Below are 18,170 nucleotides of genomic sequence, written 5' to 3'. Positions count from 1 at the left end.
TCTTCCTTCCTGAACTCTAATGCCTTTGCTTTTGTAGTGTTAATTTGGTTATTATTGGTTAAAGAAATCTACTTGTTTGTGACTGGAATAAAATTATGAGGTAACCCAGATCAATCCCTCTCCTTATGGGTTCTCACTGATCCTACAGGGTAAAATTCTTCCCTGGGCAGAAATCCACATGTAATCTATACACCACTTATGTCCCACTTAAACCCTATTTTCATAATTTAGTGGGATTAAGTGATGCATAGAACTCATACTGGACCTCTGTACAAGGGAAAATTTCACCCACAGAGAATTACTAAAATCAATGTTAAGACTATTTCACAAGATAATTCTGATTCCTTTATTTTCCAGTGCGGACTACATGGTGAAACTCTGGGATATTCACAAGAATTTGCTGGCCGACATTTTTCTTGATAACACTCTCAGCTCTGCTTGTTTCCTGAATGGTTCTGGAGATATTTTAGTGGCTTTCAAAAATGATCTTTACATCTTGCCTCACAGTAAGGCACTGGGTATCTCAACGACAGATACAGATGTCTCTGGAATCTCAGCAACAGGTCTGACATCAGACAGTCTTATGTGGATACATTTATTCTCTTGTTAGGAATCAGATTTTTTTAACCATTTGCTATGATTTTCAGTGTTTGCAAAATATATTGCATCATATTAGCTGTGAACAGTGCTTTCACAAAAGGGATAGTCATAAATTGATGGTAATTTGGGTCACAGATTCAAATCTAACTTTGGTCACTTTACTGGGTGTTGCTTTCCTACATGAGCCCTTATTTCACAGTGACACACAGTATCTGCAAGTCAGAGTTGAATGCCTGACTTCTTTTAAAAAGAAAATTATAAAGAGCTTATTCTTCTAAAAGGCAAACAATCTTGGGTCATTTAGACCTAGATTTGACTTTTGTAAAAACAATAATTTTACAAATCTTAATATTATTTGAAATGTTTTCATGATTATTTTCCACATTTAAAGAAAACACCTTTTTTTCCCTTTAAACTTTTTCCTGCAAAATTTGCTGTCCAAATATAACAGCATTGTTCTAGTTGTGCACAGGATCCAGAAATGAATCCAGAAACAGTTCAGTCTATGTTCACTATTTGAGCTGAATGAACTCAAAGGATGAGTGAATGCAAAAGCAAAACAAAAACAACTCCCCCCCCCCCCAACACACCTACCATCAATTGTAAAAAGTACATCAAATTTGTAATTTTTTTCATTTTTAAGTTATCTAAGTGTAGTAACACAGATAAGGATATTATAATATTATATATATAACTTTTTGTCTTGGCAATGTCCCTTTTAAGTATATTTATACAAATACCACTCTTGTGATATTGTGATATCTTCACCAGAGTCCTTCATTTATGAAAACCAAGCTTTAAATTACCAAAAGGAAGGAAAAACTGATGTCTCCAACGTTACTGACATGGACTCTTATCTGGTATGTTCTAGTTGCTTGAACCCATACTGCTGTCAGATATACAAGGGGAAAACAATTCTAAATTAGCCATAGCACTCTCAGACACAACATAAACCAGCTCCAATGAAGACCATCTGATATTAGCAGCTAAGTCTGCCACCATGTGCTAGATACACTGAAGAACAATAATTCCTGCCCCAGTTCCAGGATTAAGGCAGATTCTTCTCTGACCTTCTGTAGTAGGAAGTGGGTGGTGGAAAAAATATTATGTAAAACTCAGAGCTGGGATATGGATTTCCTAATAAGAAAACCTGTTCAGTTAGCAGATTGATTGTCCCACTTTATTTTACTAATAAGCATTACCTCAAAAAGTAGAGATGGTTTTATACACCAGAAAAGTGAACTATTCCTATTACATGGGAAAGAAAATGTGTGTAAGTTAGACTGGGTGAATGAGTTAGCACTTGACTGTGATCTCTCTCCATTTGATGGAGTTTGTACTTCTGAACAGAACTCCCTTTATATATACCAGATTTAGTATCATTCACTAACTTGTTCACCTCTCCGCATTTATAGTTATTTATACTTTCAGCCAACCTACAAGCAGGACTGGCTCCAGGCCCCAGCTGAGCAAGCTGGTGCTTGGGGCGGCATATTCTAGGGGCGGCATTCCGCCCAAACCCAGAGCAGCACGGCCAGTTTTTTGTTTTTGTTTTTGTTTTTCCGCTCCGGCCACCCTGTAGGGGGCAGCAGTGCGGAGGAGGGGAGCGCCGTGCCCTGCAGCAAACTGGGCAGGGCAGCCGCTGTCCTTCCCTCTCCCCCGACTGGAGCGGCGCGGAGCCCTCCCAGCAGGCGGCGCAGTGGTCGGGACCGCGGGACAAGCGCCCTGCTGAAGCCCTGGCCGCCCCCCTGCTCTCTCTCCCCCCCGCTCCCTCCCCTTCCTCCCCGCTAGACTGGGTGCTCACTCCGCTGCACGTCAGCAGCACAGGGAGTCCCCCTGCACCCTGGCTCCGGCTGCCCGGCAGGGTTTTTTTTGTTGTTTTTTTCCCCTGCTTTGCCGCTCCAGCCATGCCCCAGGTGTTTTTGTTTTGTTTCCCTGCTTTGGCGCTCCGGCCGCGCTGCAGGTGCCTCCCCCCCGCTGCTCCGGCCGCGCCGCAGGTTTTTTCGTTTGGTTGTTTTTTCCCCTCCTGCTTTGCCGCTCCAGTCACGCCACAAGTTTTTTTGTTTTGTTTTCTTTGCCGCTCCAGCCGCGCTGCAGGTGTCCCCCCGACTTTGCTGCTCCGGCCGCGCCACAGGCTTTTTTGTTTTGTTTTTTTCCCTTCCTGCTTTGCCGCTCCGCCCCCTGCAATTTAACCAGGTAGCAAGCATTGAGTTTTTCCTCTACATTCTTAGTTAATACGTCATAGTTGGTGCCTCTTCCTAATACAAATGACATAAAGTATTCCTGGGGGAATTCTGCACCAAAAAAATTCAAAGTTCTGCACAGAATATTTTAAAATTCTGCAAAATTCTGCATATTTTATTTGTCAAAATAACACAATATAATCACACCAGTTTCAATTTTTTTGGTCATTTATTTCAAAATACATGTCAGCAAATAGGTCTGTAACAATACAGACAACAAAAAAGATTCAGGAAATGTATTTTTGACAAATAGATTCCTTACTAGACATATTAATATAGAACTCTGAGTAATAATTCATTTAAACTACAGTACAGAACTGTAATTTCCGCACCCCTCAGAAGCAGTGCAAAGGCTTGGGGGAGTCAGGGGTAATGGAGGAGCAGAGGGAGAGGGAAGTAAATTGCTGGGAAGGAGCCTAGGTGTGAACTTGGAGGGTTGTAGGGTATGAGTGGGAAAAGTATGGAACAGGTTTTTTGGGGTGTGTGTGGAGGGATTGTTAGGGAGCTTCCCCCATACAAATCCTGGCTGACCCCCTAGCATCTGCCATTCAGTCAGGCACATCTGTCCCTGTCCCTATGTGTTTCTGAACCCCTGTATGTCCTTGCACCCCCATCCATGTGTCCCTCCATCTTCACTTAGACACCCATTCCTCCCACCCCCATATGGCCCTGCTCCCCCTCCACCTGTCCCTATGTGGCTCGGTTCCCCCTCCCCCTATCCCCATGTGTGTCTGTGCCCCCACCCGCCACCCCCTGTCCTTATGTAGCTCGGCACCCCTTCCCCCCTGTGGCCCTGTGCCTCCACTCCCATTCAGCCCCTACCCCAGTCTGTCCTCCCCCACAAGCCCTTATGAGCCCCTGTCTGACCGCCCCAGCACCCCACACTGTCTGTTTCCCCATAGCCCCTGTCTCCTGACCTGGCCCACTGCAAAGAAGGAAGCTCTTTCTCTTCCCTCACTGGTGGGGAGCTGCTGCTTTGTTCTAGCGCCACAGTGCCCTCTGGTGGGCAAAAGGCAGAAGTGCAGCAATATTTCGACAAGCTTTTTTCTGTGCAAAAAAAATATGTGGGGCTCATTAACTATACACATGTTGCAGTAGTACAGAATTCCCTCAGGAGTAATAGAGACACAAACATCACTTTCCTGAGGGCATTTAGGTCTATGCCCCCACTTGAGCTTCGCTTAAACCCATGAGTGGCATATAGGTCTTGTGCCAATATTCTTCTCTGCATAGGGGTAAATTTCACCCACTGAGAATAAATTCTTCTTCTAATGATATTTTGCATCTATGGACCATATACAGTGTTTTTATGTGACACAGCTGATGACTTGATGGCTAGAAACCCATGCATATGAGTGGCACCAAAAAGAACGCCTCACCAAGTTGTGTGTTTGTGTGTAAGGGAAAAATTTTCCTCACAGATTTATGATTACTGGGCCTCAACCTTTTCTCATTTCTCTAGGTGCCTTACATGGGATTTAATTTCACCAGTAACTTCACAACAGAATTGCTGGACCGAGAAAAGGTTAGACTCAGTTGAATAGTTAAGTTTCTTTGAAATCTGAGAATGGTGTTGGAAGTAAAGACGTTTTGAACCATTTTGATCCCCTTAGGAAATGTAAGCATCTCTAAGGGCTTGTACACACTATTATGTTGGTATAACTTATGTTACTCAGGGGTGTGAATAAGCCATCTCCACAAGCGAGGTAAGTTACACCAACCTGAGTGCCACAGCACTATGTGGACAATGCTATGTCTCCCACCGACATAGCTACTGCTTCCTACGGAGGTGGTTTTATTATGCCGATGGGAGAGCTCTCTCCTGTCAGCATAGAGCATCTACATCAGATGTGCTACAGCAGTGCCACTGTAGTGTTTCTGATGTAGACTAGCCCTAAAGGTAGAGCATCTGTCATCCCAAAAGGGACACAATCAACCTAAGTAGAACCCAAAATGTAAAGGAAGGTGTTCTACTGAGTTGGTTGGGAAATTCATTAGTACAATGTGAATCTGCAAGTATTGTGTTCATTTAACATTTTATTACCTGTACATCAAAGAAACGTCACTATATGTGTATACGCCTCTATCATCCACCAGCTGTCCTGGAAGTTGCCGCTGGCCCCTTCCCGGATATATTGTTCTCCCAGTATCTCAGCGACTTCATTGAAGATATTTGACTTCTTGTTTCAACCTGGACCTCTCAGCATAGATGAGCGAGAAAAGACAGAACGTAAAGGATTCTTTCTACAATTCTACCTTTCATTTACTTCTGTTTATTCAAGAACTAATGTAAATCTGGTAGCATCCTAAATCTTGAACCAGATCCTTGGCTGGTATAAATTGGTGTAGTTCTGTTGACTTCAGTGGAGCTAAACTGATTTATACCAGCTGAGGGTCTGGCCCTATGGGCCAAATTTTCACAATTCCCTGCACACAAGGGGTCTGCTGTACACCCAAAACTCCAGTTGAAGTCAAAGGGAGCTGCAGATGCTCATCACCTCTGAAAATGATCCGGGGGGGAAATAAAACCCCACTGTCATCACCTCCTGAACATTTGCCTGTTATTAGACCCATGGCAAATTTTTCAAAAGCACGTAAGTGACTTAGTTCCTAAGTCCCATTTTCAACAGTGATTTAGGCACTTAAGAGCCCAAGTCCCATTGACTTTCACATACCCATAAATGGTAGTTAATGGGGGAGTGGGCTTTCTGACTGCCCTCTCCTCCTGTAAAGCACCAGATGGAGAGGAGTGGGCAGCAAGTCATCCCTTAAATAGGAATGTAGATGTTTGGAGACGGCTAAGAGCCTCCTCTCCTCTCCCCTCCCCATCCCTCCGCCCCCCAAATAGCTGCCACTGAGCTGTGTGTGTGGAGGGGAGGGGGGTGGCATGTGAAGCCCATTAAAAGGAAAAAAAAAGTTTGTGTGCGGACCAGGGGGGAAATGTGTGGAGAGCACCAGACGCTCTCAGGTGCATTTATTAAGCATCCTGTCTTTTGAAATACTGATTCTCAACATCCTGAGATCCCTTCTTACTCTAATAAGGCCTGTTTTCCAGCCTGTCAGAAAACTTCCCTATAACATTATCTTAACGTGTATAGGGTGCAGTAGCAAAAGGTATAACTAACACAGTTTTTGCTTTTTTCTCCCAGTCTCTGAAAGAATGATCCTGACTGATGATATGAAATACTTGCCTGGCCCCAGACCTGCAGGGGCTGTGGCTTTGGAAATACCTGAGTTTGGAATCTCCCCATGTTCTTCTCCACCCAGTGTATGTTTAGAGGCCCAGCCGGAGGAAGAGGTTTGTATGAAACCATTTCACACTGCTGTACAGAGTCCAACAGTATGTCATGTGTGACTTCCTTCAACACAACACCTGCCTTTATCACGGTGGAAAGCAGAAATGCTGATGACTCAAGTTATTTTGGCAACATCATTTTGAGGTCCCTTCTCAAATGCATTGATTAAACTCAGGCCTTGTGACACACAGCTAGCGTACTTAGAGTTCATAATAAATTCATCATAATTCTGTCTTGTTGTGGGGACACCTGCTGGAAGAACTCAGAGCACAAGTAAATTCTGTGCCTGGGAATTTAGCCTGACTTGCCTCTTATCAAGAATGCCTGTTACTGCCTTGTACATTTACTATCACAGAAAGTAACTTGGGAATGTTACTATTTTAATCCCTGGGATTACATTTCAAATGCAGGGTACAGTTTAATAATATAAATGTTTTTAGGGGTTTTTTCTTCACAGCACTGGAATGAAACCACAAATACTAACCCTTTCACTGAATAAAAGTCAGTGCAGTTGATACTGTTCAAAATTTGAACAAAAATTGGAAGAAATTTTGAAAGAGGAAGTAGTTAAGGACATAGAGGTGAATGGTAATTGGTATAAAATACAACATGGTTTTACAAAAGGTGGATCATGCCAGACAAACCTGATCTCCTTCTTTGAGAAAATAATTGAATTTTAGACAAGAAAATGCAGTAGATTGATCTAATGTACCTGGATTTCAGTAAGGCATTTGATACAGTTCCACATGGGAAATTATTAGTTAAATTGGAGAAGATGGGAGTTAATATGAGAATTGAATGGTGGATAAGAAATTGGTTAAAGGGGAGACTACAACGGGCCATACTGAAAGGTGAACTGTCAGGCTGGAGGGAGGTTATGGGTATAGTTCCTCAGGGATCAGTCTTGGGACCAATTTTATTATATTTCTGACCTTGGCAGAAAAAGTGGAAGTAAGCTAATAAAATTTGCAGATGGCACAAAATTGGGAAGTATTGCCAGTGCGGAGGAGAACTGGAATATCACACAAAAAGATCTGGATGGTCTTGTAAACTGGAGTAATAGAAATCAGATGAAATTAAATAGTGCAAAGTGCAAGGTCATGCATTTAGGGACTAACAAGAATTTTTGCTTTAAGCTGGGGACTTACCAGTTGGAAGTGACAGAGGAGAAAGACCTGGGTGTATTGGTTGATCACAGGATGACTATGAGCCATCAATGTGATGTGGCCATGAAAAACGCTAATGTAGAGCTAGGATGCAGGTGAGGTATTTCCAGTAGAGACAGGGAAGTGTTTGTACCATTATAGAAGGCACTGGTGAGACCTCATCCAGAATACTGTGTGCAGTTTTGGTCTCCCATGTTTAGGAAAGATGAATTCAAACTGCAACAGGTGCAGAAAAGGGCTATTAGGATGATCCGAGGAATGGAAAACCTACCTTTTGAGAGGAGACTCAAAGAGCTTGGCTTGTTTAGCCTAAACAAAAGAAGGCTGAGGGGAGATATGATTGCTCTTTATAAATACATCAGAGGCATAAACACCAGGGAGGGAGAGGAGTTACTTAAGTTAAGCACCAATGTGGACGCAAGAACAAATGGCTGTAAACTGGCCATCAACAAGTTTAAGCTCAAACTTAGGCAAAGGTTTCTAACCATCAGAGGAGTGAAGTTCTGGAACAGCCTGCCAAGGGGAACGGTGGGGAGGGAAAGGGGGGACAAAAAACCTAATCGGCTTTAAGACTGAGCTTGATAAGTTTATGGAGGAGATGGTATGATGAGACTGCCTGTGATGGCATGTGGCCCATCAGTGACTGCCAGTATCAAAAATCCCCGATGGCTGGAGATAGGAAGCTATATGGGAAGGGCTCTGAGTTATCCAGAGAATTTTTTCCCAGGTATCTGCCTGGTGGGTCTTGCCCACATGCTCAGGGTCTAACTGATCGCCATATTTGGGGTCAGGAAGGAATTTTTCCCTGGGTTAGATTGGCAGAGACCCTGGAGATGGGGGTGGGCTGCCTTCCTCTGCATCATGGGGCACGGGTCACTTGCAGGTTTAAACTAATGTAAATGGTGAATAATCTGTCATTAGAAGTCTTTAAACTATGATTTGAGGGTGTCAGTAACTCAGCCAGAGGTTCGGGGTCTATTATAGGAGTGGGTAGGTGAGGTTCTGTGGCCTGCAATGTGCAGGAGGTCAGACTAGATCATCACAATGGTCCCTTCTGACCTTAAAGGGCATGAGTCTATGATACAGCAGTGGGTTTTACAAGCAGCATTGCAGAGAATTATGGAAAGGCAGCCAAAGGCTATTTTAATGGAATATTGTTCTAATTGCCTGGATTTAGGGCAAATGTTTTTATTTCATCTCAATATAACAGATCTCAGTTTGCTTATTGGGCTTTTTTTATGCATAGAAACTCCTGACAGTGAGATCCACAGTGGTAGAGACCACAGAATACTGAAGGCAAGATCTGCAATGTGGTTCTCAGAGGAGGATTTTGCCCTTAATCAGTACTGACTGGATTTGCTATGTTGCAAGCTGATAGTTTCAAAAATAAGGGATATGGGGGCGGGGGTTGATTGGGCATTTTCCTCCCCCTAACAACCAACACTTGCCTGCTTTATTTTTGTTCAGGTTGCTGAAACTGAGAGTGAATCCCCCAATACAGAATCACTACATCAAATCCCAAGCACTGAACAGCAGCAAGTCAGTGAAGAAGCCGACAAGGAGAGAACAAATCTTCTAACAGAGGGAGATTTCTGTTTGGACAAAACTCAAACTTTACAGATGAAGAGAAAAACAGGTATTAAAAGTCTTCTTTTACTGTTGGCTTTTATTGTATATCATAGTTCTACAGATATTCTCCCCAGGCATGAGCCTACGCTCGTTGAAATCAGTGGCAAAACTTACATTGACTTTAATAGTGCAGAATCTGGGTCTTGAGCTCTACTCCTGGGTCTGCCACTGACTTTCCTGGTAGCCATGGCCAAGTCATTTAAACTGTCTGTGCCTCAACTTTTCTATCTATAAAATGGATACATAATGCTTACATGAAACATTATGAGGCTTAATTAATTCATGTTGGTAGTAAGCAACAAAAAGTCCTGTGGCACCTTATAGACTAACAGACGTATTGGAGCATAAGTTTTCGTGGGTGAGTACCCACATCGTCAGACTCATGTTGGTAGTGTTTTGAGATCTGATGGAAGATGCTACAAAAGGGAAAATTATTATTATACTAACATGTAATTACTTGATTAGAGATGGAGCATGAGTATTGTTCAAATTCTGCTTGCTTTACTCATGCAAGATCTGACTTCAGTGGGAGTACGTACATGAATAAGGAGCAGGATTTGCCCCATATTTGAAAAATGCCTTCTAGATCTATTATTCACTCAGCAGTGTTGTTGTAGCCTTGTTGGTGCCAGGATATAAGAGAGATAGGAGGGTGAGGTAATATCTTTTCTATTGGACCAACTTCTGTTGGTGAGAGAGAAACTTTCGAGCTTACACAGAGCGCTTCTTCAGCACTCAGTGCACAGTTCAGCTCTGCTCTCTCTTTCCTGATCCACGCACTCATGCCCACACAGACAGTCCTCACAGAAATGAGTCACATTACAGGTTCTTGTTGTCCCTGTTCTGAAGGTTCTGAAAAAAGGAAGAAAAAAGCTTCAAAGAGCGACAGATTTCCATGTGGCAAAGAAAAGGTATTCTCCATCACCATAAATGCTACAGCTGGTATTAGTGGGGCATTCGCAATGACTCATGTCATAAACATTGATTACTATTTCTGAAGGATTTTTGTTAAGTTCATACAACAGTCCTAAAATTGGTAGCTAAGATACATTAATGATAAGTGCTATAGAAAAGTCCAAGAGGAAAATAATAATTCTGTACTCAGAATAGGGTGTGAACAGTGTGCAATAAATAAGTCTTAGTGTCACTTTAAACATTAAGGAGAACATAAAATATTAAATAACTGCTCATCTTCATGAGCACCATCAATTCTGTGCACTGAATGAGGCAGGGGCCCTGTGGAAAAAATAGCATAGTATGTGATCATGCAATTAAAGACTGTATTAGAATGCAAATGTACAAGGAAGCCAGATTGGGTCACACAGACAACCTTAATTTTGGTATATTCTAACTTTGAGTGCTTGCCTTTGCAACCTTAGTGAACTTTTAACATAGTTGATTGTGTAATAGACTACAGATGGGCTCAACTCACAAAAGTCCAAATGCAGATCTGGATTTTGAGCATCTCCAAAAGTCAGGGGTTCAGATCTCAGGTTCTGATTGGGCCCATCTCTAATAAAAACCCATAGCAATTTAATATGATTTAAAAAATATATTCCTTGCTACTAAACAGGGTGTTTACCTACTCGTGGAGTTTGCTCTTATATAGTATGTTCTTAAACTTGTCTTATTTTAATTATGATTTAGAAGCTTGTGCCTGGAAAATTATCCAGTTCAGATGGTGCAGGTCTGAGAAAGACACATACACCAAAACATAAAAGATTTTCCTCAGAGACACAGGTACCTGTTGCAAACGTAGGTGCTCTCCCAAAAATGTTACCAATTTACCTCAACTGCTGTTGGATGGCAGGAGAGAGAGCTCGGTGATCCATTTAGATTCCAGTTTCACAGTGGAAGATTTTTATTCATTCAGAAAACTAATGAATATTAATAATATACAGAAGGCTCTTTTAAATCAGTGATTCTATAAGATAACTCAGAAAAGAATCAAGTTTTGCTTCTGAAGGACCTAAATACAAATCTTAACTCAGATTCATTAAACAAATGATTAATGTTTTCATGTGAATCAGGCTATCTCGCAGATTTTTCCAGAATTGCCCATGCCAACAGAATTGGGGGAGAGAAATTCTATAGCTAATATTAACAAACTTGGCAGATTAACAGTGCAATGTCCCTACATTCAAGATGGAGTATTACATGCATGGACCTGTAGTCTCCACAGATCTCATCTCCTCTGTATTAATTGCCAGACAACTACAATCTGCCCCATTTAATTCACATTAGTTACTGTGCTGAGGCTCTTGTGGCCTGCGCTGGGTAAAGTTTGGCCAACCTACTGTATTGTATCTCCCTGCTTGTTTATTAAAAAAAGAAAAATGTTGATTTCTTTTTTTTAAATCAGAATGTCACGATGGCTAGAGATCCCAAGACTGTCTCCCGGGCCCATTCGGCTATTCCTATAGGTGAGGTCGGATATTCCAACTCTATTACAAGTTTGCACTTGAAATGGTAGGCAGTAACATTCTCTTTTTCACAATGTCATCCCAATAGATATTTTCCAGTAATGAATCAAATAACTCGTGATGAACCTTACAGGAACTAAAATTCTTCTATAATTTAATAAATAGTATAAATGGTTGAATACCATCATACCTGATAAAACTGCAGGCCCAGAAATCTGGAGCCTTATACATCATGCAGCGATGTAATTTGGATGTTTGAACATACAGTGACTTATTTGCACACTTTCTCTTTTGCCGCCCTACCAAGTATCTACCCTCCTCCTGCTTTTCTTTGGTTCCCCAGGGTTTCCTCACTAACCTTTTCCCCTCCTTGATTTTCCTCATCTCCCCCACAATGTAATTCCTGACTGTAGCAAACATGCCTAAAGCATGGTCCTCAACTGCTGACAGTCATAGAAATATGGCTAGAGTGAATGCCTACATAGCTCCACTCTATATATCATATTGCCTAGCCACATATCTATAGTTTTGGATGAGCTGGAAAATATGCTGTAGACAGGATCTCTATAGTTAGACCCTTAGTAGGACTCCTAGGAGTCTCTCTGATTAAGTGTTTATCTACACATGAAAATTAATCTGGAATAAAATAGGGTGTGGATTAACTATTCTTGATTTACTACATATATGGATGCTCTTATTGCAGAATAAGAATGCCTTATTCTGAATTGGTTTAATCCATTTATGAATAAGGCACTCTTAATCCATTTTGGAATCTAATCTCACTCAGAATAAAATAGTCTGATTCCAGAATAAGAATGTCCAGACAAGGAGTTAACCTGGAATTCTTATTACAGAATAACTCCCCATATAGACAAGCCGTTCGAATCCTACTGCAATCCTTCAAGAACTCTAACTAGAGTGATGCAGCCAGCTTCTCCACATAGCTCCCCTGCTCTCCCCGTGAAAGCGAGAGATAGGAGCGGGTGCCCAATATCAGCAGCTTCCTGACAAATCTAGATGATTTAACAGCTCTCTATCCCAAGTCATTGCCACAATGGAATTAGAACTGTTCAGTGTTACAGTCAGACCCTATAGTGCTAACAGCTAAAGAAGGGTCTCTATGAGCTTTGGAGCAGGAAAATCTGTATTCTGTTATCTCCGCTGTTGTTGGGATGTTCTGAATGACCACAGTGTCATCTAGTGACAGCCATGAAGTAGATATGTGGCAACTATGAAATTCTAAAGGGCCTCAGATTTGTTGAAATATGATGTATTCTTTCTAAAATTCTCTTGGTTTACAATCTGTTGTCTCCAATGCAATTGCCTGGTGCATAAATTGGGCAGAATTTAATGACTAGTGTTTAGTAAATTTGCAATTCTGTTTTTGAACCAGGAATGGTCTGTTCCATTGACCGAGAATGATTAGTGTTTTAGAAGTTTCTAACAAATGCCTTTGCCCTCCCAAGAGCTGTACTAATTCTTCAGCCAAACATTTGTCAAAACATTATTGCCATGCAATGTCCTTCACTGACCTGAAGGTGGAGCACAGGCCCTGCTTGTTTTTAAACCTTGTTCTAAAGCACAAACCTTTCTATATTAACTGACCCCAGAGTTTCCCTGATGTTGAACACTGGCCACGAGGCCCATTAGATTCAGTGGGGATAAAGCAGAGTGTGATAGACCCAGGCCAGTTGGGTACAGCAGAATAGCAGAAGGCAGATATACTGGCCACTGGATTAACAGTTTTCTGTTCCCTGAGTGACCAGAGCAGGGGCTGCTCCAGGCTAATGAGAACACCTGACTCTAATTAATCTGTAAAGAGTCAGGTGAGGCCATTCAGTTAATGTGACCATCTGACTCTAATTAAGGCCCTGCTGATACTATAAAAAGGGCTCACTCCAGTCAGGCAGGGGAGTCAGGGAGAGGAAGTGTGGCTGAAGGGCTGGTTACTGAAGACACCCTAAAACCATCGTTAAAGGAGCCCTAAGGTAAGGGTGAAGAAGGGAGAAGCAGGAGAGCTGTGGGGAAGTGGCCCAGGGAAATGTAGCGACTCTGGCAGTAAAAGGTTGGCTGCCAACAACTGTTACTATTAGGGTCCCTGGGCCGGAACCCGGAGTAGAGGGCGGGCCCGGGTTCCCCCCAACCCACCACTACAGGAACATCTCCTGGAAGGGGAAGTCAGGCCCCTGTCAGGACTGGAGGCTGAACAGAGACTGTGGGAGTTCTCTCACCAACCTCCTTGCAGCCTGTGATGAAAAGGGCTCAGTAGACTGTAACCCTGGCCCTAGAGAGAGAAGGGCTACGTGGAGGGTCACAGTGAGCCACTGAGGCTAGCATAAACCGCCTAGAAGCGCAGGACCCACAGGAGCAAGGTCAGAGCTCTGCCACAAGAGGCAGACTGGAGATTGCATATACAAATATTTATATTACAGAAAAATACAGTTATTTGGCAACAGTCTATTGCACATTCAGAAATGAAGCTTGGAGCAGGGGATCCTTCACTCTTTGTGCTTTCATGACTACTCCTATTGGCTAAGGCCCAGGCCATTGTATTCCACAAGGGTTGGAATTAGAGGGGAAATAGAAGGCTAAAGGGGAATATAATTGAACAGAGGCAACGCATCCCATTCAGCTCTGTTTGCCTTTGTTCCTGAGATTGGGGTGCGGGAAAGTAGTCAGGTCATGAAATTCAAACCTCCCAGCTGAATAGGCCCCATCATAAAAGGCCTTATTTTTCTCTGTTACCAGTAAGAGCCTGGCAGCAGCAAGCAAGAGAACTGGGTTTGATGTGAGGTGAAATAAAGAGCTTATTAACAGTGTACATTCAGAGTAGCTCCGTAGATTTGAGCTTAATAGAGTTACTCTGGATTTACTCAGCTATACCTGAGATCAGAGTCTGGCCATCAGTCTCTTCTTAGGGTGAGCTGCAAAAGTAGCAGTCTAATCTTCCAGAGCGGATGTGGAAAGCGTGACGGTGCTCAGCAACTGCTGGTCCAGCTGGAGTGAGATTAATGGAGCTGCAAAGAAAGCTCTGATTCTGCTAGGCCAATATACTGAGAGTTATCATATTATAGAGAAAAATAAGGCCTTTATGAAGAGGACCTGTGTCCCTATGCCCCAGTGGTTTTGGTGCTTCCTAAAGTTAGTTTTCTGGCTTCAAAGTAGTGGTATACATTTCTGTTGATCTATTATCTAGAAGTATGGGATAACGGTGGCATTCAGATTTTCAGAAAGTTCCATGACAGCATAGAAATTTCTTTTCATAGAATCATAGGACTGGAAGGGACCTCGAGAGGTCATCTAGTCCAGTCCCCTGCACTCATGGCAGGACTAAGTATTATCTAGACCATCCCTGACAGGTGTTTGTTTAACCTGCTCTTAAAAATCTCCAATGATGGAGATTCCACAACCTCTCTAGGCAATTTATTCTAGTGCTTAACCACACTGACAGGAAGTTTTTCCTAATGCCCAACCTAAATTTCCCTTGCTGCAGTTTAAGCCCATTGCTTCTTGTCCTAACCTCAGAGGATAAGAAGAACAATTTTTCTCCCTCCTCCTTTTAACAACCTTTTATGTACTTGAAAACTGCTATCATGTCCCCTCTCAGTCTTCTCCTCTCCAGACTAAACAAACCCAATGTTTTCAATCTTCCTTCATAGGTCATGTTTTCTAGACCTTTCATCATTTTTGTCGCTCTTCTCTGGACTTTCTCCAATTTGTCCACATCTTTCCTGAAATGTGGTGTCCAGAACTGGACACAATACTCCAGTTGAGGCCTAATCAGCACGGAGTAGAGCAGAAGAATTACTTCTCGTGTCTTACTTACAACACTCCTGCTAATACATCCCAGAATGATGTTCATTTTTTTTGCATGAATGCCATCACTGTCAAAATTCAGTGCAAATGCTGTTGGAACTAACAGCCTTTATCCACCCCAAATAACTAGTTATTATTTTACAGTTTATAAAACACACCTCTTGGTGTGTGCACAAAAGTATCAAATCACATACATCAGGATCTAAAATGACGGAAGGAAGCCAGTCTTAGTCCCACTGATGTCATTGGGAATGTTACCATTGACTTCCATGGGGGGCAGGATTGGGTGCAAAATGAAAACTGAAAAGAAAATTATCCCCCCAAATACTACAGAGACTCAGCCCTTCCCATCTCACCCCTTCTGACAAAGGTTTGGGTAACAGACTTAACAGCATGCCCTTGATATCAGCCAACTCAGGCTCTGTCAGGCCAATGAGGAAAACAAACTCCGGAGTCAAAAGCCTGTTACTGAGAACCCTGTGGCACCAGCTCCCAGACCTTTTAATCTAGGCTTTTCTAGCTGATGCACCCTTGCTGACCTCAACCATTGGGATAAAACATGATGAAAAAGACAGTGGCTAAGGTAGCCAGGATCCAAATTGCATAGCGCTTTGTAGATTGGAGATGTTGTACAAAGGCATTTCCTTTTGTATTTTGAACAGGGGGTGTGAAATACTTAGTCTTATTCTGATAATTTACACCTCCATGTAAACTCTGACATATGTCATGGACTGTCTACTTCTCAGAGTTAGGCAGTACTCTGTTCCTTTGTATTGCTGACATTCTATAAAGCAGCACAAACATCTCCCCAAAATTAGCACTCTGAGAAGAGAAACAACATCTTGGCATCAGTTACTGATAGTATGATGCCAATTCTGACATTTTTGCCAACGATGTAAAAGCAGGTCAGTTCCCCCAGGTTTGACAGCCTAGCCTTTAGGTACTGTGTAAAGTACTCATCAGGAAAGGTCCTTCATCCTCCAGCCTACTTTTAATTACAATTGCTGTCATCCTCATTTCTTTTGTGAAAGGTGCAAATCCAGTTGGGATTCTGGCAAGCTGATCTCTGACAATATCAAATGTTCTAAGAACTCTCAATCGAAGGGAGCTCATGAAAGCACCCCAGGGAACACTTTATTCTCTGTGTTTAAAAGGACATGAAAGTACAATAGCTCTCTTTATACTGGTATAAAGCAGCCGATTGATCTTGTCAGTTTAATAAATAATACAATTGCTTCCATCAGACACTGTTAATAGACTCCTGCCTGGACTAATGTTGTATTGAGTTGTTCAATTGCTTAAATGTTGTCTACCTGTGTCTTCTCTGGGTTAATCCCCTTTTATCTCCTGAAAGTAGAGCTTCCAGTAATAGCCCCCAAAGGGCATGAAGTTCCCCACTCTTCATCCCCCGCCCCATTTTTGTGTGTACTGTTGCAAGCAGCAAACTACTTATTTTCCTGGATAGGCCAGTTGGCTGGCTAGCATCTCATGTTTGGAGAGATTCAAATGCACTTGTACATGTAGAATCACTGACATTTTGTATTAGAGGCGGTCAGAGTAGAGGTGGTCCCAAGATGAAAAACTTGGATCAGGATTTTCAAGCACACCAAAGTTCAGGGGTGTTTCATTCCAGATGTTTATTTCAGTCCATTATAAAAATATGGACCAGCTGCAAAATTAATCTCTATGTTTGGATTTCAATTCTAAATTGAGGTTTTTTGGGCCCATCCCTATTTTTGTGATAACATGAGCAAAAATGCCATTTGTTTTATATGGAGAGTAACACACTCAGTGCTTTATGTTTCTAAAAAGTCAGGCCAGTGTTTATGCACTATTGTGAATGATATGCTGGGGAACGAGACAGGGCAGAAATGCTAAGGCAGAAGAAACGTGCAAGTAACATTAGTAGCTGGAGATTATAAAATCTTTTGTCCTGTTGGCTCCTACTTATTTTTCTATTTTTTTCCCCTCTCTGTGCCAGGAGAGAAAATGATTCCTACTCCTCCACCTGAGGTATGTGATAAACAAGGAGGGCGGGGTGCATTTATCACTAGGAATATGTTCCAAGGGCTTTTATGACCAGAATTTCATGCTTTGGAAATATGACTCATGGTATTGCTGTTATGCATGTTCAGATTTTTTAAGAACCCCAGAGTGTTTCCTGTTTGACTCCCTGAAGATTGTGTTTCTCCAGTTTAAAACCCAGTTCCCTTAGACAAGGATCCATGCAATGCCACCCTGGTCCTTGCTGACATGGATTGGACAGATTCACTTTGGAGTCCACCAGAGCTCCAGCTTCACTGGTTATAGAGGTTGCTGTTGAGGTGGTATAAATTGGCTTGGCACCTATTTGCAAGATCATTCTGATTGTAGTGGATGTTTACTGGTCCTGGAGTCAGTAATTCATTTGATTAATAGCACTCTTGCTGTTTATCTGTAATAATCTATCTGGGCATGTTTACCGGAAACATGCAAGAACTGGGGAGCCAATATCAATCAAAGAGAAATTGATTCAACCTCAACATGAGTTGATAAAAATAACAAATGTACTTATGTGGGAGTGATGGAGTAGTGGTTAGGGTTCTAACCTAGCACTCAAGAAAACAGGGTTTAATTCTTTGCTGTGCCACAAACTATCTGTGTCAGAGTGGTAGCCATGTTAGTCTGTATCAGCAAAAACAATGAGGAGTCCTTGCGGCACCTTAGAGACTAACAAATTTATTTGGGCATAAGCTTTCGTGCGCTATAACCCACTTCATCAGATGTATGGAGTGGAAAAGAGCATATTGCCACAGAGACCAGGAAGCTCAAGTGTTCTTAGCAGCAATGAGGAGCAGTGTAATCCTTGGCAAGTTACTTAGTACTTAATATGTCTGTGCTTCAGTTCCTCACCTATAAGACAGAGATAATATAGCCCTGCCCTACCCAGGGGCAGCTCTAGGGATTTTGCCGCCCCAAGCACGGCAGGCAGGCTTCCTCCGGCACGCCTGCGGGAGG

General features: G+C 42.3%; 1 protein-coding gene across 6 annotated transcripts in view; it reads left to right on the top strand.

Moving 5' to 3' along the window:
• LOC123373646 overlaps nucleotides 1–18,170 on the top strand; it is an 85,699-nt gene that overhangs the window by 41,685 nt on the left and 25,844 nt on the right. For all 6 annotated transcript variants that reach the window (XM_045022681.1, XM_045022683.1, XM_045022684.1 and 3 more), the window contains exons 19-28: nucleotides 358–563; nucleotides 1,372–1,460; nucleotides 4,306–4,368; nucleotides 4,941–5,073; nucleotides 5,993–6,141; nucleotides 8,773–8,941; nucleotides 9,784–9,845; nucleotides 10,582–10,674; nucleotides 11,297–11,357; nucleotides 17,155–17,186. In XM_045022681.1, the coding sequence (XP_044878616.1) occupies nucleotides 358–563; nucleotides 1,372–1,460; nucleotides 4,306–4,368; nucleotides 4,941–5,073; nucleotides 5,993–6,141; nucleotides 8,773–8,941; nucleotides 9,784–9,845; nucleotides 10,582–10,674; nucleotides 11,297–11,357; nucleotides 17,155–17,186 (1,057 nt within the window). The remainder of the gene's footprint in view (nucleotides 1–357; nucleotides 564–1,371; nucleotides 1,461–4,305; nucleotides 4,369–4,940; nucleotides 5,074–5,992; nucleotides 6,142–8,772; nucleotides 8,942–9,783; nucleotides 9,846–10,581; nucleotides 10,675–11,296; nucleotides 11,358–17,154; nucleotides 17,187–18,170) is intronic.

Source organism: Mauremys mutica, chromosome 7 (assembly GCF_020497125.1).
Source record: "Mauremys mutica isolate MM-2020 ecotype Southern chromosome 7, ASM2049712v1, whole genome shotgun sequence".
Classification (NCBI taxonomy): Eukaryota; Metazoa; Chordata; order Testudines; family Geoemydidae; genus Mauremys; species Mauremys mutica.
Note: the sequence above shows the minus strand (reverse complement) of the source record. Positions and strands in the feature narration are given on the sequence as shown.